Here is a 21,605-nt window from a genome sequence, read left to right as displayed (position 1 = left end):
GGAGAACCCCACCACCAGAAATATACCACAAGCGCTCAGGTGTCCTATAAAAAAGGAAGAGACACAGTTAGTATGTAAAGATACTAAGACCACTTGATTCAAAGGGGGTGCTACACAGCCAATGTGTTACCCAAACTGGCATGCGAGGGGTACAGTGCTGTGCCTCTCACTACGGTGGCTGACGCGGTCACAAGACACTCATAGCCAGCCAAAGGCTCTGCTTGTTACATTCGACCCAAAACTCAGAGGCTTATTGCTCACTGTTCATTTTAAAGTCTCACCTCTTCATTATGAAAACAAATATGGGATCAAAATCAACGCTGCACAACATTGAAATTTTTAAATATTTTAATTTGTAGAAATAAGTAAAGGACATTAATCAACCTGACTACAACATTCTTGCAATGCCTGTCTTAAAGCTTTGAAGGGAAGAATTGACAGGTCTGGCTCTATTCCAATCTCCTATAAAGAAATCTGTTTTTATAATCCAGAGTCCTCCAATTACCACATTGTCCTAGACATGGCCATGGATACACAGACAAGATCCACACATCCCTTTGGAGGATTTTGAGATCCTCACTCAGTCCCACTCATGTTATGAATCTTCTCTGTGCTTTACCTCATTAGGTAGCCCTGTTTCAGGGTAACTTACTCCTTTCTAAAGACATTTCTGAGATTTTTGATAAGTCAGGCTTCATCTGTATTACAATATTTCTTTCCAGGGATAGCTTGAAGTGCTTTACAACAGGCAGTAGAACCTACCAATAGTAGAAGAAATTATGAGCAATTTAGAAAAATGACACAGACCAAATAAAAAAGAAAAATACCAAAGTGAAGTAAAAATTTTATTAAATGCTATTAAAGTTAAAGAGATACATTTCCAAAAGTTTCTTCAAATTGTGAACTGAGATTGACTATCTAATAAAAGGTGAAATCGAATTCCACAGTTCAGAAGCATAATAACTAAAAGAGGCCTGTCAATGTTTTTTTTATGGTTAATGTAAGGTGTTTGCTGAAGTTCACTTGTTGGAGCATAGACAGACAGATATTCTATGAGGTGAGTGGGTGCTACATTTTTAAGATGTATCCCGAAAGATACAGGTAGCTAGCAAAGTTCTTTCAAAATTGGAGTGATTAGTTGCATCAATGTTATAGTGTAAAGTTAAGTCCATAGTAAAGGTGCCATCACAGTAATAGTTGTGATGCATTTCAGTGTCTATTAATCGGAGAGGAGATGTGATGTGGTTCAGCACAGTTCAGATAGCGGGAGATCAGTAGCGTCTCTGCAGTAAGGAGACTCACTGTAGAGCCTGGGTAAGTGGGTAAGAAAGATGTAACGGTTGGCCACTAAATGTGCCTCTCTGTTTATCCAGTGTAGCATGCAAAAGGTGCGGCATTTTATTCATTATGGCTAACAGCTTGTTGAATGACCTCTGTTCTGCCACAACCTCCAAAGAGTCCAGCTTGACTCCTGCAACAGAGCCAGCCTTCCTAATAAGTTTGTTTATTTTGTTCAGAGCACTTTTGTTAATGCTGCTGCCCCAGCACACAACAGCATAGAATAGAGCACTCACTACAACAGACTGGTAGAATGTGATGCTTACAGACTTGGTAGGAGCTTAGTGCACAAACCAAAAGCCCTTAGCCTCTTCAGGAAGTAAAGACAGCTTTTGCCTCTCTTGTACACTGTGAGAGCATTACAGTTCCGGGCCAGTTTGTTTTCCAAGTGCACACCCAGATATTTGTAGGTCTCAACCACCTCCACATCAACTCACTCAATGGTGACTGGTGACAAGGCAGGTCTGGACTGCCTAAAGTCCAGCACCATCTCCTTAGTCTTACTGATGTTTAGCTGCAGCTAGTTCAGCTTACACCAGCCAACAAAGTCCTTAACCAGCTTCCTGTGTTCCTCCTCCTGTCCATTCCTTGTGCACGCCACAATGTCATCTGAGAATTTCTGCCCTGACACTGCACACAACCATGTCTGAGACAGCCCTGCAGTTGCACATAGTGGGGTAATCCAGTCAGATAGTCCATTGTCCATGAGATGATGCATCAGCCATAGTTTCTCCCCTAACTACGTAATCCAAACCAGTGCCATCCTAGTATGCAAACTGCAGATGGTCGGGAGCTGTTCTGACCAGAGGTCTTCTACATAACTGTGACTCTCTTTAAGCTACAGCTCAGATTGAAGATATGCTGCAGAATTCCACACAGCTTCACTGCACAGTTTCAGCACCTTAGGTTCAATGCCATTAGGACCCGCTGCTTTGTTCTGCCCGAGTTTTTTTCAGTTCAGTCTTCACCTGATTAGCAGTGAATGTAACATCATTGGACAATCCAGTTGTGGGGGGTGGGGGGTGGGGGTGAAAGGCATCCATTGCAGACAGTGGTTGCTGATGGTCACAGGTGCGAATGGCTGTGGTGGAGGAAGGTGAGGCTGTGGATGGCCCATGGTGTAGTTGTGTAAGAGTGTTAATCTGTAATGTAGGAGACAGGCACAACGGAGAAGGAGAGGAGCCACTGTCAAACAGCACAAAGAATTGGTTTAACTCATTTACCCTTTCGCGCTTTCCCTCTGCTGGAATAGAGCTGCGTTGAAGCCAGTGATGTCTTTTAGGCCTCTCCCGACATCATGAGTGTTATTCAGCCCTAGTTTGTTTTCCAGCTTGGACTTGTACTCTTCTTTGGCCTTCTTAATTGAGGTTTTAAGCTCTTTTTGTACTCTCTTCAGTTCCTCCTTGTCCACTGCCATAAATGTTCTTTTCTTCTGGTTCAGCAGAGACTTTTAGTCACTGGTGACCCAGGGTTTGTTGTTGGGAAAGCATCAGACAGTCCTGGAGGGTACAACAGAGTTCATCCAGAAGTTGATGTAGTCAGTGATGAATGATGTTATTGCATCAATGTCCTCACCATGTGGTTTACATGGGACATTCCATTGTGTAGCTTCCAGACAGCCCCTCAGTGAGTCTACAGCCTGAGGTGACCACTTCCTCACTGTCCTTGTGGTCACAACCAAAAAAAACTATTTACTCAATTCTGAGCATTGTAGAAAACAACAAATGCCCTACATCTCTAAATAAAAGTTTAATTAAGCATAGTAATGCTGCCTTAGATTTACATCATTGTCTTTTGATCCTACATTAGAAAATGTGCAATTTAAACAGGCAGCTTTAAGCATATTTATTTCTTAAAAGTAACACACTTTGTAACAGCAAAGATTCCATCAATTTAATCTCAACTTAATTAAGGCTGCAGTGTTCAATTAACTGAATATCTTGAGTTTATTCTAATAATGGTAAAGCTGTTTTGTGTTGATACACTGTGAAACACGCAATGTAACAACATTCAGGAAAAATAAATATTTCTATATGAAAACTTGGAAGCTGAAAAAGTTTGTCCTTATTTAATAAAGTTGCTGTTGCAAACAGGAAAAACAAACTTTGTTGTTTTACATTCTTTCATTCAGGGAAAATCCCCCCAAAAATCCTGAAAAAGCCTATGATGATATGTTGCCTTTGCTGCTATTAAACCTCCTAGTTAATGCAATTATCCACAAAGAAGAACACGATGAAAGAGTTAAGGAAGAGCCCCCCCAGAGACAGAGAAATTTCAGTGTAGGCTGTGTTATTTAGATTATTAACTTTGTGTATTTTTTTGCTTACGTTATCCTAAGCACTAATGTTTTCAACTGTACAAATGCCATTTTAACAGGCTGAAAAACAGGCTGTCAGTTTACCAGTAAAAATGTTAGCAATGACAGATAACACTCTACCCACCCTGTTTTACGTATTTAGAGATATGCTGATATGCTTTGAATGAGAGATGTAAAATGAACATGTAATCTATTAATGTGACTGTCATTTGTATCAGTTTATTTCTATTTATTATCTATGATTTCATCATACATTATGATGAATACACAATTTAAATGAATGAAGGCACTGTATTTTTGTAAAATCACTTCAGTAACTCCAATGACCAGGTAAAATTTAGCAACAAGCCTGAATTCACAGTACGGAGAAACCTTCTATATTTTTCAAAAATCTGAACATTTGCTCTAAATATATATTTGTGTTAGAAGAATTTGTAGTTTCTCAAAAGAACACAGAATTTTTTACTTTTTGAAGTTAACATCACAAGACACTCTGCAACATACTTCTGTGGAAGCACAATTTGTCCCATAGCCACATTTGTCATGTGTTGTTTCTGTCAGTTAGAGAAGATGCTGATGATAAAAAAACTTAAAAAATGCACCTGCAAACAATTTCCTTCAACCGAGACAGACAGCAAACTCAAAAATGTGTGATAAGTAAACTTGGTCATGGAAAAATGTGTCACGTCACTTTCATGTGACCTTATAAAAAAGGCCACAGAAAGGTGACAACTACTTTACCAACCTGCGTCATGTAACTATTAGAGTAGCCTGGTTTCGAGGATTTTAGGAATCGACGGCCACCAGTTCACAAATAATGAATTAAGCTGGTTTTGTAGAGCAGTTGGGTGAGTTTGACATTTGACAATTTAAAGCCTTTTTTTCTGTCTCCTCAGTGCCATATGTTCTCCTGGCTGAAATTCTGCTGATATAAACTTAAAAAAAATTATTAGACCTCATTACTGAATTGAAGGCTTGATCACATTAAATTAGTTGATTTTTGCAGTTGCAGATAAAACAATCAATAATAGAATCGTTGAATACTAATTCACAGAATAAATAATAGAACTAGATCTCACCAAGCAATACAATTTTTTGTTAAATTTTATGTCTCTTTTTCTATTGTTCTTTCTAGTTTGTCTTTTTCTTCCTAAAAGCTTAACAAATTGTGCAAATAAAGTCACATTCACTCTGTAAAGCCTGCGTAAGGGTCTGTCGGTATGTCATGAAGCTATGCAAAGTCAAACAGAGGTTTATTAAATAGCCATTGGTGTGAAATAATCAAAATTTTAAAATACTACTTGAATATATTTTATGTATTTTATTTATCCAAATATTTAAATGCTTGCTGACTGAAACAAGCCCGAGAGGCAGTACTAAAAGTTGAATTTGTGTGATTCAAATGTATCTGTTGCACAAAAATAATAAGGATAATTACAAGGATTTAAAATAAAAGTTGGATCTAAAAGATTTGGTAGTTAGAGCTTAAGAAGAAAAATCCTCACATAATGATGAACTACCACTGGTCTGTCCTATTCACACCAAATAATTAGGATCTCTGTAAATGAATCATACAACCAAGGAGAGGATTAGGATTATGTTTTGGGGAGAGGTTAAGGTTAGGTTTAAGGTTAGAAGCAGGGTTATTGGTGCACATAATAGATGATCTGCAGAATGTAAGTTAAATGCAAGACAAGCATTTACAAGGCATCTATGAGGGGCTATCCAAATGACGTGTTACTGAAAGCAAAAGTCCTATAATTTATTTAGTGCCAGTGAATGTCACCATAGTTGCAGGCAATTCAACTCCATATTATCTAGATGATATAGCAAAAAACAAATATTCAAATCTGATGGTATTCAGTTCTAAGAACTTCACTTGCATGCAGAATTAATCAGGCATTCACCAAACATTGACAGAAAGAAAAGTAGAAAAACACTGCCATGCCATCAGTTTTTTCAGAATGTGAAGAATTTGATGATGCATTAAGTATAGAGTTGGGATGTAACAGAGTACAAGCTTTCAGAATATTGCAAAGGCAGTATTCAGAATATAGTTATTTTTTCCTTTTTTAAGAGAACACTTTTAGAATACTCACTGAGCAATATTAAAGCTCTGGTACTGCCTAAATAGACTGATAAATGTGATGAGCCAGTTCAATCTCAGTGTTAATTAACTCTTTTGAAAGATGACAGAACAGAACAATCTCCTCATGTTCAGAAGTGACAAGCTTAGCTTTAGTGTTACACTGGACTCATGCTTTATGGCGAATTACATACATGCTAGCAACTGACAATCACACTGAACTACTTTGTTAAATGTAAAAGATGTTGGGTTTGGGATTTTGTTCAGGAGACAGCAGTGGGATGATGCAAGCAGCAGTGAACTGAAGCAAGCAGTGAAAGCTAATAGAATAAGTGATTTTTTTAAAGGAACATACTACAACAGAAGATCTATACACAGAAAACTGCCAACCAGTAACAGTGAGGAACAGTGTAATTGAAAACATTTATAACATGCATATTCCAAATGTATTCTAAATGAATATTGAATGTGCTACTGTTTTATGCATTGCAATGGAATGCATTCCTCAATACATTTAGGACAGTATTCAGTATTCACTACTTTTTCAAAGTATTCTGCTCAATCTTGGTTGGGGATGATTCAAAGGATGAGTGTATTTTTTTTCTTTGGGAGCAGAAACTGGCTACCCATTTAACACTCTTAAGTCTAGAGATGTTGAAATATATTCTGCCTGGCTAAACTTGTTGCAGCAAACACCAAGCACAAAGGCACTGTCAATCACTGTTAGCCCTTTACTCTCTCTCAGTTTGTCTCTGTTGCTGAAGTTCAGTAGCACTATATTTTGGCTTTATTGTACTTCGGGAGTCATGTCTGGGGCTGTAGCCATGGTAGCTAGTTTGTTCACATTAATTCGTAGATGTGTGCGTGTGTGTGTGTGTGTGTGTGTGTGTGTGTGTCTGTGAACTGTATTTACTTTTGAATGCCTCATCCAAAGTCACATTTCTACTCTTTGATTGCCAGGGTGAACTAAAACCATTTAGTTTACAGTTAGAAATCTGGTGGAGATGACAGAGAGATCTGTAAAAATCTCATTTGATCTATCAATTCAGTATTAGTCCATACTACATGCATGTTCTCGACAACAAGAATCAATGACAAGAATCCACTGCAGTTCTCAACTTAAATTCTCTAAGTTGAGAATTCTACTTAAACACACAACATAAAACAGAATAAACAGAATAGAAAAGAATGGAATAAAATTGTAGAATAAAATTTGTTGACCCTTAAAATACTACAGTTTAATGTACACAATATCTTTTAAAGGTGTTAAGAGAACAATCAAGATGAATGGAAAAGCACTAGCTACAGTTTTTATGGTAGTGGGTAAGTTCCCTAAAACATGTTTTTCTTTTACTGATATCACTTTAAGAGTTCCTTCAAGAGTTTTCAAACCAAGTGAATATTATGTTTGTACCCTTGAAACAGCTGCATTGAATGCTGTCAATGCACAGGCAGATACCAGCACCACAGACTCTACAACATATTCCACAGTTGCTGACTACACAAATGTTACCGATGCACCCACCACAACAAATGTTTCAGTATATACTAATGGATCGACAGACCCTACAACAGTGTCCGCTACAGGTGTCTCAGCAGGAACAAATGCAACTAATGGCATCACAGTGGAATCCACTGCCAATTCAACAACGGGCACCACTGTGGAATCAACAACAGGTGTCACTACAACATGGACCAATGTCACCATCAGATCAACTGCAGGTCTAACTTCTGAATCAAGTACCACTGCCACATTACCAGCAAGTAATGTCTCAAGTCCAGCAACAGGTTCAATTACAATGGCGGCATCTACAGGTAACACGTCAGAACCGTCACCTAGTGCTCCTGCTACATCAACTACAGGTATCCCACAGGGAACATCAACAGGTGTCAGTAATACTTCATTACCTACAGTAATCACATCTGGAATATCATCAAGTCCTTTGTCTGGATCAACTACAGGTATTATACTGGGATCTTCAACAGGAGGTACATCAGGATCACCAAGTTCTCCTGCTGGAACAACAGGTAACACAGTGGCATCAGCAAGCCCAGGTGTCACATTAGGACCACAATCAAATCCTCCAGAATCACCTACTGTTCCAACATTGGGACAATCAACCAGTGTTAGTTATGCACCACCGTCTACAGGCATTACAACAGGAACATCATTAAGTCCCCCTACTGGATCAGCTACTGGTATCACATTTGGATCACCAACAAGTGTTAGTTATGCACCACCGTCTACAGGCATTACATCGGGAACATCATTAAGTCCCCCTACTGGATCAGCAACAGGTATCACACTTGGATCACCAACAAGTGTTAGTTATGCACCACCGTCTACAGGCATTACATCGGGAACATCATTAAGTCCCCCTACTGGATCAGCAACAGGAATCACACTTGGATCACCAACAAGCGTTAGTTTTGCATCACCATCTATAGGCACTACATCGGGACCATCATTAAGTCCTCCTACTCAGTCACCTACAGGTATCACATTAGGTCCATCAACCAGGGATAGTTATGCACCAACATCTACAGGCATTACATTGGGAACATCATTAAGTCCCCCTACTGGATCAGCTTCAGGTATTATAATTGGATCACCAACAAGCGTTAGTTATGCACCACCATCTACAGGCATTATATCGGGAACATCATTAAGTCCCCCTACTGGATCAGCAACAGGTATCACACTTGGATCACCAACAAGTGTTAGTTATGCACCACCGTCTACAGGCATTACATCAGGAACATCATTAAGTCCACCTAGCAGGTCATCTACAGATATCACACAAGGACCACCAACAGTTTCTAGCAATGCATCAGCATCTATTAGCATTACATCTGGACCACCATCAAGTCCATCATATCCAACAGGTACAGCACTAGAAAAATCAACTTTTAGTAACGCACCAGCATCTACATCTGTCATACCAGGACTATCTCCAAGTTCTGCAATATCAAGTACAAGTATCACACTTATACAACCAACAGCTAGTAACATAACAGCATCTACAGTAGTCACATCATACCTACCATCCAGTAGTCCTGTCGGATCAACTACAGGTGTCACACCAGGAGCAACAGCAAGTGCTGGCAGTACATTAGTATCTACAGTAGCCACATCAGGACCATCACCGAGTTCACCTGCTGGATCAAATACAGTCATCACACAGGGCCCATCAACAGGTGTTAGTGTTATATCAGCATCTACAGGAGTCACAACACAACCAACATCAAGTCTTTCACCAACAGCAGGTATGACATTGGAAACCTTAAATTATGTTCCTTGCTTCCTTGCTTACATTCCACTCATGAGCATTCTCAAACCTTAAATGGCTGTGAAAATTTTGTTACATTTATTTGATATTCTTCTTGTTGAGCTTTGTAACTTTTTTCTTTTCAACCTTTTCTACAGTTGCCACTACCACAGCAGCTTCTGATGTAAAACAAATAAGCTTTACCAGCAATGAAATATTTAGTTCTGACCTACTGAACTCATCTTCAGCTGCCTTCATCCAGCGTTCAGAAAGGGTCAAATCAGAGGTCTGTACTGGACAGTAAAACACTATATGAATACAGCTTTCATGCCTAAGTAGCATACATACAAACCTTTCTTTTTAATGTGAGAAATGTTATTTTATCAAAAAGAAACATACTTGCTTGCTGTGGGATTGAATGTTGAATTTGAATTTGAGACCTCTTGGTTTACAGTTGGAACCAGTATTCAAGGCAAAATTTACTACCTTCTTCAAGCTGACGGTAATTAGTTTCAAGTGGGTATTTTTTTTATTTTAAAGTCTATTTTTATTAAAAATTTTAGTTTAAATATCAGCTTTATATCATCATATGTTATGAGTGTATGTGTGTCACATGTCTGACATATAGCCTTTTCAAATCTACTTTTATTTGCTTAGGGCAGGGTCAATCATCACACTTATGAATTTAGAGTTTAGTGCTGGAAGTGCACCCAATGACACTGAAGTTGTTACCACTGTACTAAGTGCAAACACATCTCTCAGTATCATAGCAGCTAGTGGTAAGTACAAATCATGTTTTTTGTAATACAAAGTCTTATGCAAAAGTAGCATTTCAGCTTCTGATATTTTGAGGGTTCATTATCTGAATCGTGATCATGTCTCATGTTATTCATAGTGATAACAACAACTACATCTACAACTCAGATTCCAACATTATTGGTGTCCACCACAACTACCACAACTCAAGTTCCAACAACCGCAACTACTGCAACAACTGCAACAACTGCAACAACTACTCCATCAACTGCAACAACTACTACTACAACTACTACTACCACAAGAACTACTACTACCACAACAACAGCAACAACAACAATAGCTGCACCAACACGTCCACCCCCAACATTTGCTCTACAGATTGTCATACAGCAAGTCTATGTGGTACAGCTGAGTGACCCTCAGAGTGAGCAGTTCCAAAGCTTAGCCAGCATAGTGGTAGTATCAGTGAGTGTCAGATTAATACATCACTTCAGAACATTTGTGCTATATTAATGACAGACTACAGGCCAGATTCATAAAACTCAGTGGAAAGCATGCTATACTGTGCAAGTAATTAGCACACCTGTCCCTATATAGTGTGGTGGCATTTTGATGTGTATTCTAGATAAATGGCAATCAAAATTTGGTAAAATTGCAAAATATATCTATATCTAAATATAAATATAAATCTAAAGTTAAATAATTCAATGCTTCTCTTAATAACTGTATTTTTACACTGCCTGCTACGGCAGCGCATACTAAAATTGGATTGATACAGAGAAGATTAGCATGGCCCCTCTTACCACAATCCTCGATCCTAATGGATAGAAGCATCCTCTTATCATGGAAGTTATCAGGTGTTGTTTTTTGGTAAATTGTTAAAATTTTTGGTGTATTGTTACAAATGGCTGACAGCACATGCAAGTGAGGGAAAAGGGTGGCAGCACCACATATAATGCAAAGAGAAAAAAATTAATGAGAAAAGGTGTGATATTATTTGGTCTTTACATCAAGTTAAATCTGCTGGTGTATTTATGAATCTGGCCAATATCTGTTAAATCTGAAAGCTGAAATGACTCGAAAAAATGAATGAATGAAAAAAAATGAATGAAAAAAAAACTGTAAAAAGTGTAATATCTGTGGATAATACTACAAATCTCTTTGCAGTTGGACAAAATCTACAAATTACAATATGGGATTCTCTTCGTCAGGACCGTTGTGATAGCTTTTAGGTAAGAGTTGATATAACATAACTAGAAACTGACCTTTAATTTCAAACATATAGTGTGTAATATTAAGATATGACCTTATCCATGCTATAGTAATCTTCATATTTCATACTGAGGTGGTGAATCACAATTACAAACTAGGCTGAAGATTCCTCAGTACATACCTTTGACAGATCCAACTCTTTAAAAGAAAGTGTTAGACATTCTTGTGCAGAAATCAAATCAAATCAAATCAAATCAGATTTATTGTCACATCACGAGAGTACAGGAGTACAGGTGAGTGAAAAACTTGGGTGCAAGTTCCCACTGAATGCAGCGACAGTAAATACAACATGGAGTACAAAAAAAAAAAAAAAAAAAAAGGATATATATATAAATATAGAAATATACAGTAAACCAACTTTAACAATATACACAGACATTATGTACATAATTATATGCATAATCTTATTGCACTGAATGTGAGGTAAAAAGTCATAAAATAAGGATACTGCATTGCTGTGTACATGTGCAATAATCTATGTATGTGTGTAAGTACGGAGATAGTCCAGTAGGTGACTTAGAGTAGCTTAGAGTAAAGTGCATGGTAGAGACTGAGTCCGAATGTGCAGTGTAAAGTGAAGTAAAGTAATGGAGTGCAGGATAAAGTGCAGAGTGCATTGAGTTCGTATGGGGTGGCAATGGGGTGGGTAGGGCAGAACACTGTTCTACTGTCTGTTCCACAGTCTGGTTGTTCAGTCAGAATGTCCTTGTCAGGCTTCAGCGTTTTTTGTACCACATAAGATGTAAATGTAAATGTTCAGAAAAACTAAAAATCTTAAGTGGAGCATAGTCAGTGTGGAGCATAGTCAAATCCAGTGTTTTATTTTTTTTCCCCAGACCTGGGATCACACGTGATCAAAACGTAGAAGCAGATGTCCAGTTGATATTCAACGAGAACTCCACAAAACCCATCCCAGCCGCTACTGAAATCGTGAGCACTCTGAAAGAGGCTATATCAAATCCAAACTCAGGTTTCACATTGCCAGTGGATCCCACCTCCATTACTGTTGTCAGTAAGTTGAACCTGGATACCAAAGTGCGCAGATTCGTCTTTCTTCCAACTGAAGAGAGAACTGTTCTTGACAGTGCTAAGACAGTTTAGGATAAAGACTTTAAAATTATGTTTAATGTTACTGTCCACCTTGTATGTTGCCATAATTCACAGGTTCAGCAAAGCAAATATCAAGCACTGTACTCCCACATTAAGAAATTTGCATCCTGTCGTTATTTCTCCAGGTTCTCCGAAGATTGTCACTGTGGTAATTTTCACGAATGGCACTTTTGTAACGGATCTCTCAAATCCCACTTCAGCTTTATTCACAGCCAGGTCATCAATGATCAAAACAGGAGTAAGTATGATATCACATCTCAGTGATTTCAGAACAATTCTTGTTAACCACTTATTCATTCTTTAATTTTGCAGCTCGAGCCTTTTTTCACTGCTGACTATCCTTCAGCATTCAGTAGCTTGGCACTGACAAATTTCAGGTACTTATGGTGTTTCTTGATCTATTTGCAGTCAGGCCAGACCAAAGAAATGAGGAATTATATTAGTTTGAATCATTGCTCAGTCATGTCTAAAAAGAATTGTTGGATTTACTTAGAAATATTGTGTAAGTGGCTTCTAAGGTACTTAGAGTAATAGCTGGATTGGACCGATGATTTTGTGTATTTCTCTTACATTCATTTAATATGCTTATTTTCTACTAATTATAGTAGAAAAAGTTCATCATAATTCTTTTGTCTTCACTCACTTTATGTTTGGCCATCCAGTGATGGAGGTTACAGCCTTACATTGGAAAGAATGATCCAAAACTCTATGGATTTGTCTTTTGGAGCATCTGCTACACTGCCCAACACCACCCAGATTGGACAAACTATAATTAGAGCAGCTAAAAATAACAGCCTCCCCTTCCAGATCTTCACCTCAAAAATCATAGTAAATGGCACTGGTAAGTAATTTAGACAAATGAATCATCAATAAGCACTGTAGATTGATTTTTAGTACTGTGATACAAAAGCTTTTAAAGAGATAACACAAAAAAGTGTGCATATATGCTTTCAAAGTACCATCTTTTAATGAACACAAAGTCCATGTGGTATCTTTAATGCTCCCTTGTACATTTCAGGTTGGAGTTTGAAGAATCTAACTGTTCATGAACTTAGAATTGTAGACTCTTAGCAATGTTTCTGTATATGAAAAGTACACTTTTGCCATGTATAGTCATACATGCTAATTTGTAAGGATGTATAAAATGTTCTTTTTAAGTTGTGTTGAATTACTTAGACTTGTGACAGTTCCGCTAATGTCATTCAATATTCATTCAATTCAATACAGGCATTACATCGGGAACATCATTAAGTCCTCCTACTGCAACTACTGCAACAACTATTCTAACAACCACTAGTCCAACAACTACTACTACAACTACTACTACAACAACTACTACTACAACTACTACTACCACAAGAACTACTACTACCACAACAGCAGCAACAACAACAGCTGCACCAACACGTCCACCCCCAACAGTTGCTCTACAGATTGTCATACAGCAAGTCTATGTGGTACAGCTGAGTGACCCTCAGAGTGAGCAGTTCCAAAGCTTAGCCAGCATAGTGGTAGTATCAGTGAGTGTCAGATTAATACATCACTTCAGAACATTTGTGCTATATTAATGACAGACTACAGGCCAGATTCATAAAACTCAGTGGAAAGCATGCTATACTGTGCAAGTAATTAGCACACCTGTCCCTATATAGTGTGGTGGCATTTTGATGTGTATTCTAGATAAATGGCAATCAAAATTTGGTAAAATTACAAAATATATCTATATCTAAATATAAATATAAATCTAAAGTTAAATAATTCAATGCTTCTCTTAATAACTGTATTTTTACACTGCCTGCTACGGCAGCGCATACTAAAATTGGATTGATACAGAGAAGATTAGCATGGCCCCTCTTACCACAATGCTCGATCCTAATGGATAGAAGCATCCTCTTATCATGGAAGTTATCAGGTGTTGTTTTTTGGTAAAATTGTTACAATTGTTAAAATTTTTGGTGTATTGTTACAAATGGCTGACAGCACATGCAAGTGAGGGAAAAGGGTGGCAGCACCACATATAATGCAAAGAGAAAAAAATTAATGAGAAAAGGTGTGATATTATTTGGTCTTAACATCAAGTTAAATCTGCTGGTGTATTTATGAATCTGGCCAATATCTGTTAAATCTGAAAGCTGAAATGACTCGAAAAAATGAATGAATGAAAAAAAATGAATGAAAAAAAAACTGTAAAAAGTGTAATATCTGTGGATAATACTACAAATCTCTTTGCAGTTTGACAAAATCTACAAATTACAATATGGGATTCTCTTCGTCAGGACCGTTGTGATAGGTTTTAGGTAAGAGTTGATATAACATAACTAGAAACTGACCTTTAATTTCAAACATATAGTGTGTAATATTAAGATATGACCTTATCCATGCTATAGTAATCTTCATATTTCATACTGAGGTGGTGAATCACAATTACAAACTAGGCTGAAGATTCCTCAGTACATACCTTTGACAGATCCAACTCTTTAAAAGAAAGTGTTAGACATTCTTGTGCAGAATGTCCTTGTCAGGCTTCAGCGTTTTTTGTACCACATAAGATGTAAATGTAAATGTTCAGAAAAACTAAAAATCTTAAGTGGAGCATAGTCAGTGTGGAGCATAGTCAAATCCAGTGTTTTATTTTTTTTCCCCAGACCTGGGACCACACGTGATCAAAACGTAGAAGCAGATGTCCAGTTGATATTCAACGAGAACTCCACAAAACCCATCCCAGCCGCTACTGAAATCGTGAGCACTCTGAAAGAGGCTATATCAAATCCAAACTCAGGTTTCACATTGCCAGTGGACCCCACCTCCATTACTGTTGTCAGTAAGTTGAACCTGGATACCAAAGTGCGCAGATTCGTCTTTCTTCCAACTGAAGAGAGAACTGTTCTTGACAGTGCTAAGACAGTTTAGGATAAAGACTTTAAAATTACATTTAATGTTACTGTCCACCTTGTATGTTGCCATAATTCACAGGTTCAGCAAAGCAAATATCAAGCACTGTACTCCCACATTAAGAAATTTGCATCCTGTCGTTATTTCTCCAGGTTCTCCGAAGATTGTCACTGTGGTAATTTTCACGAATGGCACTTTTGTAACGGATCTCTCAAATCCCACTTCAGCTTTATTCACAGCCAGGTCATCAATGATCAAAACAGGAGTAAGTATGATATCACATCTCAGTGATTTCAGAACAATTCTTGTTAACCACTTATTCATTCTTTAATTTTGCAGCTCGAGCCTTTTTTCACTGCTGACTATCCTTCAGCATTCAGTAGCTTGGCACTGACAAATTTCAGGTACTTATGGTGTTTCTTGATCTATTTGCAGTCAGGCCAGACCAAAGAAATGAGGAATTATATTAGTTTGAATCATTGCTCAGTCATGTCTAAAAAGAAATGTTGGATTTACTTAGAAATATTGTGTAAGTGGCTTCTAAGGTACTTAGAGTAATAGTTGGATTGGACCGATGATTTTGTGTATTTCTCTTACATTCATTTAATATGCTTATTTTCTACTAATTATAGTAGAAAAAGTTCATCATAATTCTTTTGTCTTCACTCACTTTATGTTTGGCCATCCAGTGATGGAGGTTACAGCCTTACATTGGTAAGAATGATCCAAAACTCTATGGATTTGTCTTTTGGAGCATCTGCTACACTGCCCAACACCACCCAGATTGGACAAACTATAATTAGAGCAGCTAAAAATAACAGCCTCCCCTTCCAGATCTTCACCTCAAAAATCATAGTAAATGGCACTGGTAAGTAATTTAGACAAATGAATCATCAATAAGCACTGTAGATTGATTTTTAGTACTGTGATACAAAAGCTTTTAAAGAGATAACACAAAAAAGTGTGCATACATGCTTTCAAAGTACCATCTTTTAATGAACACAAAGTCCATGTGGTATCTTTAATGCTCCCTTGTACATTTCAGGTTGGAGTTTGAAGAATCTAACTGTTCATGACTTAGAATTGTAGACTCTTAGCAATGTTTCTGTATATGAAAAGTACACTTTTGCCATGTATAGTCATACATGCTAATTTGTAAGGATGTATAAAATGTTCTTTTTAAGTTGTGTTGAATTACTTAGACTTGTGACAGTTCCGCTGATGTCATTCAATATTCATTCTTTTATATTTCTTTGTGTTACAGTAATATCATCAAGTGAAGTCAGCAGCAAGATCAGCGTGTTCACAGCGATCTTCATGGTGGCCATCTCACTTCTAGTCACATGGTCCAGCTAAGAATGATGATGTCTACCATTCACATTTATTCCTGACTTTAGTTCTCAAATGCACCAACTATTTGCAAGAAACCTTACATTGGGGCCCCATAGTTTAACTCTAAATGCATCATAAACACTGTTTATTAAATTAATCCATTGTAAACTGAGAATAATTTGCGTAATGTACTGACATCACTGTCAGTTACCATTAAAAATTGTGATATTCACACTGATACCCAGGTTGCAGTTTGCTTTCCGAGCCCCAGGAGTTTATTTCTAGGCCTTCTACAAATATTTTTGGCATCAGTTAAATCTCCTGACATGCATGAAACCTTCAGAATACTTTAGAAAAGTAAATTATGCTACTATTGGTAATAATGGTTTATATGCAGATATAAGGAGTCTAGTTGTGGGTAAAGAAATAAAATGGTCATTTATCTCTACATCCTTAAGGATATCTGTACCTCTGCTACTGCCATCAGATGAGCGAGAGCTACATAATGAATAGTATTCAGTAGTTCAGGCATGTCATAACTTTTATATATTTTAAGAAGAGTTCATGAGTGTTAAATAAAAATGATTAATTCTGTTTTGTTGAAATTACATTGTTATGGGTCAATATATGAGCACATGTTATGGGTCAATGACAAAGTGCATTTACAAGAAAGATGAAAAAAATTGTTTTTATACTGAATGTTTGAGTTCAAAGACAGATTTATAAGGGCGTCCAAGTACAAAGCCTAGTTTATACATTTTTTGGGTGGTAAATTTGAAGTCCTGATGAAATCTGTTTTAAATTTGGTATAGATTAATTCATAAATAAAAGAAATTAGTGTATTAAATAGATTCTTGCAGATGCAAAGATGCATAAATTATTTACATTTTTAAATTTAACCCTAGTACATAATATTGCAGTGTATTATTGTACCTCTGCTACTGCCATTAGATGAGCTCCATGACTGAGCTCTATGATGAAAGGTATGTAGCTCTATCATGTTAATCCTGTTTTATTTATATATATATATATATATATATATATATATATTGTAAGAATTAATTGGATTTGAGTTAAATTGACTCTGATTTATTTCATTTGCATAGTCATAAAACACTACGGAATGACTAACTCTTTGTATTTCTGTCATTACTGTGAGCTGTACAATCATGTGTCTGTGTTGCAGCAATGAACTTAGAAAGGCAAAAGAGCTATTCTTCAGGAAAATAACAACGGTCTGAGTGGTGAGAAGGTTTTGAATGAAAATGGCCAAGTAAATGAAAGTACATTGTATTAATTGTTTCAAAATAAAAAGTCCAATATCTATTTGCTCTATATATTTTTTTTAACATTGGCTGCCACTTGAGTCAAGTAAAGGTTTTATGGCTGATCTTTATTACTTCTACAAGCCTGACCCTTAATATTATAGCAAACTTCATTTATTCCTGTTCTTGGCCCTTCTGCATAGGTTCTTGATCTAAAGCACACTAGAGACACTTGAAATTACTATTACAAGAAAATAATTTTCTGATTTTTGGATAAGCTGCATCTGTTACATGTTGTCTCTCAAACTGAAATCATAAAAATGTCAAAACTGAAATATGTTTATTTGTTTTGTATTTCAATTTACATTCATATACAACAACAACAAAAAACAAGTCAACTTCAAATCAACTTTCCCTTTTATCCCCAAAGCCTGGATAAATGGTGAGGGTTGCGTCAGGAAGGGCATCCAGTGTAAAACTTGTGCCAAAACTATCATGCGGATCACAAATGTGATTGCCATACTGGATTAACAACGACTGCCTCCAGTGGTGTTGACCAGCAGGGTGCCGGTGGAAATTGGACTACTGTAGGTCAAAGCCCATCAAAGAGGAGAGGAGGAAGGCGGGTTAGAAGGCAGCAAGAGAGAAGGAAAGGCAGGAGTATGGAGGCTAGAGTAGGGACTCTGAACATAGGGACTGGTAAAGGCAGAGAGCTTGCAGACATGATGGAGAGAAGGAAGGTAAATATTCTGTGTGTCCAGGAGACCAGATGGAAAGGAAGCAAGGCCAGGAACATTGGAGGTGGATTCAAACTGTTCTATCATGGTGTAGAGAGGAAGAGAAATGGAGTAGGGATAATCCTAAAGGAACAGCTTGGGAAAAGTGTTCTGGATGTAAAGAAAGTGTCGGACAGGTTCATGAGCCTTAAGTTGGAGGTTGATGGTGTGATTTTGAATGTGGTCAGTTCATATGCACCACAGGTTGGTTGTCAGTTAGAGGAGAAAGAGGAATTTTGGAGTAAGATGGATGAAGTGGTAGATGGTGTCCCTAGAGAGGAGAGATTGGTGATTGGTGCAGACTTCAATGGACATGTTGGTGAAGGGAACAGAGGGGATGAAGAGGTGCTGGGTATGTATGCTGTGAAAGACAGAAATGCGGAAGGTCAGATGGTTGTAGATTTTGCAAAGAGAATGGAAATGGCTGTGAACATGTATTTTGAGAAGAGGGAAGAACATGTATTTTGAGAAAAGGGAAGAACATGGGGTGACATACAAGAGTGGAGGGAGGTGCACACAGATGGATTATATCCGTAGCAGGAGATGCCACCTAAAGGAAATTGGAGATTGTAAAGTGGTACCAGGGGAAAGTGTAGCAAGGCAGCATAGGGTGATTGTCTGTAGAATGAGATTAGAAACAAAGAAGAGGAAGAGAGTGAAGACAGAGCCAAAGATTAGATGGTGGAAGCTAAAGGAGGAGGATGGTTGCAGGCATTTCAGGGAAAAATTGCAACAGGTCCTTGGGGGCAGTGAGGAGCTACCTGAGGACTGGGAAACTACAGCTAAGGTGGTGAGAGAAACTGGTAAAAAGATGTTGGGTGTTTCGTCTGGTCAGAGGAAAGAAGACAATGAAAGTTGATGGTGGAATGAGGAAGTCCAGGAGAGTATTCAGAAGAAGGCAGCTAAGAATAAGTGGGATAACCAGAGAGATGAAGGAAGTAGGCAGGAGTACTGTGAGGCTAGTCGCATAGCGAAAAGAATGGTGGCAAAGGCTCAGGCCTATGATGAGCTGTATGAGAGGCTGGACAGTAAAGGAGTAAAGGACTTGTATCGCTTGGCTAAACAGAGAGATAGAGCTGGAAAGGATGTACAGCAGGTTAGGCTGATAAAGGATAGAGAGGGAAATGTACTAGTGAGTGAATAGAGAGTGTTGAGTAAATGGAAGGAATACTTTGAAGAACTAATGAATGAGGAAAATGAGAGAGAGAGGAGGACAATGGGGGGAGAGATAGTGAATCAGGAAGTGCAGAGAATTGGTAAGATGGAAGTGAGGGCAGCTGTAAAAAGGATGAAGAATGGAAAGGCAGTTGGTCCAGATGACATACCTGTGGAGGTATGGAGATGTTTAGGAGAGAAGGCAGTGGACTATTTAACCAGGTTGTTTAACAAAATCCTGGAGAGTGAGAGGATGCCTGATGAGTGGAGAAGCAGTGTACTGGTCCCCATTTTTAAGAGCAAGGGTGATGTGCAGAGCTGCAGTAACTACAGAGGTATAAAGTTGATGAGCCACACCATGAAGGTATGGGAAAGAGTTGTTGAAGCAAGGCTAAGGCGAGAGGTTCAGATCAGTGATAAGCAGTTTGGTTTCATGCCCAGAAAGAGTACCACAGATGCAATTTTTGCATTGAGAGTGTTGGTAGAGAAGTACAAAGGAGGTCAGAAGGAGCTACATTGTGTCTTTGTGGATCTAGAGAAGCCATATGATAGGGTGCCAAGAGAGAAACTGTGGTACTGTATGAAGAAGTCAGGTGTAGCTGAAAAGTATGTTAGGGTGGTGCAGGACATGTATGAGGATAGTGAGACAGTGGTGAGGTGTGTAGTTGGAGTGACAAATAGTTTCAAGGTGAAGGTGGGTTACATCAGGGATCAGCTTTGAGCCCCTTCTTGTTAGCAATGGTGATGGAAAGGTTGACAGATGAGGTCAGGCAGGAGGCTCCATGGACCATGATGTTTGCAGATGACATTGTAATCTGTGGTGAGAGTAGAGAGCAGGTGGAAGAGAATCTGGAGAGGTGGAGGTTTGCACTGGAGAGGAGAGGAATGAAGTTCAGTAAAGACAAGACGGAATACATGTGTGTGAATGAGAGGGAGGCAGGTGGAAAGGTGAAGATGCAAGGAGTAGAGGTCGTAAAGGTGGATGACTTCAAATATCTTGGGTCAACCATCCAGAGCAATGGACAGTGTAGAAAAGAGATGAAGAAGAGGGAATAGTGGAAATATTGGTCAGAGAATGTTGGAGATGGAGCAGGCAGGTAGAAGGAGAAGAGGTAGACCTCAGAGAAGGTTTATGGATGTAGTGAAGGTGGACATGTAGATTGTTGGTGTAAAAGTAGAGAAGGCAGTGGATAGGGCAAGACGTGGGCAGATGATCCGCTGTGGCAACCCCTAAAGGGAGCAGCCGAAAGAAGAAGAAGAAGACAACAACAACAAAAAACAAGTAAACTTCAAATCAACTTTCACTTTTTACGATGTACTTTCAAAACCAGAAATATCACTTCATAAAATACTTGCATACATATTCTATTCTGAAGGATTTTATGTAAACATTTTGGTAATAGCTAAACAGACATGATATTTTAGCTTGATTTTTTCCCTCCTGACTCCGTAATGATATTTTTTTGTTTTTGTTGCTTTTGTTGTTTAAAAAACAAACCTTACATAGTGCAGCTTCATAACTTTATTCGGTCGACAGAAAACATGAACAATGAGTTATATTAACAATTCAACTTAGACTTAATGTCATATAACAATTAATATATCCACTTTGATTTTACTTGAAATTCGAAGGCTGCAGGGAAATTCATAAAATTTATTTATAAAAAAAGCAGGAGCTACATCTACAGTTGAACTTGTAGGCACTACACCAATAATCAAAACACATTATTGTCCACAAAAATGTACTACACCATCATTCATACATCATTCACAGCTTTACTGAGTCACAGTAACAGCAGTCAGAACATTATCACAAAAATAATCATTGCATGTCTCATTGCCTCCACAACCTATTAACCAGACAGTGGAGCACTTTCAGCAGGACTCATTCAGCTCCACTGTAGTGAGTACAGGAGGTTGTTTGTACCAACAGCAACTGGTGCTTGTACAACACCTTGTCACTATGAAGGAATATTATTGTATACTGAGCCACTGATACGACAGGGTCACTGAGCACTTGCTGGACATTATATC

The 21,605-nt window shown here is 38.0% G+C and overlaps 1 protein-coding gene, 1 non-coding gene and 1 pseudogene across 2 annotated transcripts; all 3 read left to right on the top strand.

Moving 5' to 3' along the window:
• The first annotated feature begins 4,421 nt into the window (after nt 1–4,421).
• On the top strand, nt 4,422–17,701 carry LOC108414417 (mucin-5AC-like). The gene is made up of 19 exons (XM_037532709.1): nt 4,422–4,503; nt 7,005–7,064; nt 7,167–9,008; nt 9,169–9,296; nt 9,465–9,526; nt 9,668–9,789; nt 9,906–10,234; nt 10,937–11,001; nt 11,878–12,053; nt 12,277–12,389; nt 12,464–12,528; nt 12,814–12,992; nt 13,379–13,671; nt 14,384–14,448; nt 14,797–14,972; nt 15,196–15,308; nt 15,383–15,447; nt 15,733–15,911; nt 16,308–17,701. Exons 2-19 carry the CDS (start codon nt 7,025–7,027, stop codon nt 16,397–16,399), a joined length of 4,104 nt encoding a protein of 1,367 aa, XP_037388606.1. The 5' UTR covers nt 4,422–4,503; nt 7,005–7,024; the 3' UTR covers nt 16,400–17,701.
• On the top strand, nt 10,505–10,567 carry LOC119262116 (annotated as a pseudogene).
• Nucleotides 13,942–14,049, top strand: LOC119262113. The gene has a single exon (XR_005129431.1). It is a non-coding gene; the product is annotated as a U6 spliceosomal RNA (small nuclear RNA).
• Nucleotides 17,702–21,605: the final 3,904 nt, after the last annotated feature.

The sequence above is a fragment of the Pygocentrus nattereri genome, chromosome 22 (assembly GCF_015220715.1).
Source record: "Pygocentrus nattereri isolate fPygNat1 chromosome 22, fPygNat1.pri, whole genome shotgun sequence".
Lineage (NCBI taxonomy): Eukaryota > Metazoa > Chordata > Actinopteri > Characiformes > Serrasalmidae > Pygocentrus > Pygocentrus nattereri.
Note: the sequence above shows the minus strand (reverse complement) of the source record. Positions and strands in the feature narration are given on the sequence as shown.

Bases quoted from the DNA above. Each gene is read 5' to 3' on its own strand.
- LOC108414417 (XM_037532709.1), top strand. From the start codon at position 7,025: ATGAATGGAAAAGCACTAGCTACAGTTTTTATGGTAGTGG. The intron at 11,002-11,877 runs GTAAGAGTTGAT...TTTTTTCCCCAG, and splicing joins ACCGTTGTGATAGCTTTTAG to ACCTGGGATCACACGTGATC. The intron at 12,993-13,378 runs GTAAGTAATTTA...AATTCAATACAG, and splicing joins AATCATAGTAAATGGCACTG to GCATTACATCGGGAACATCA.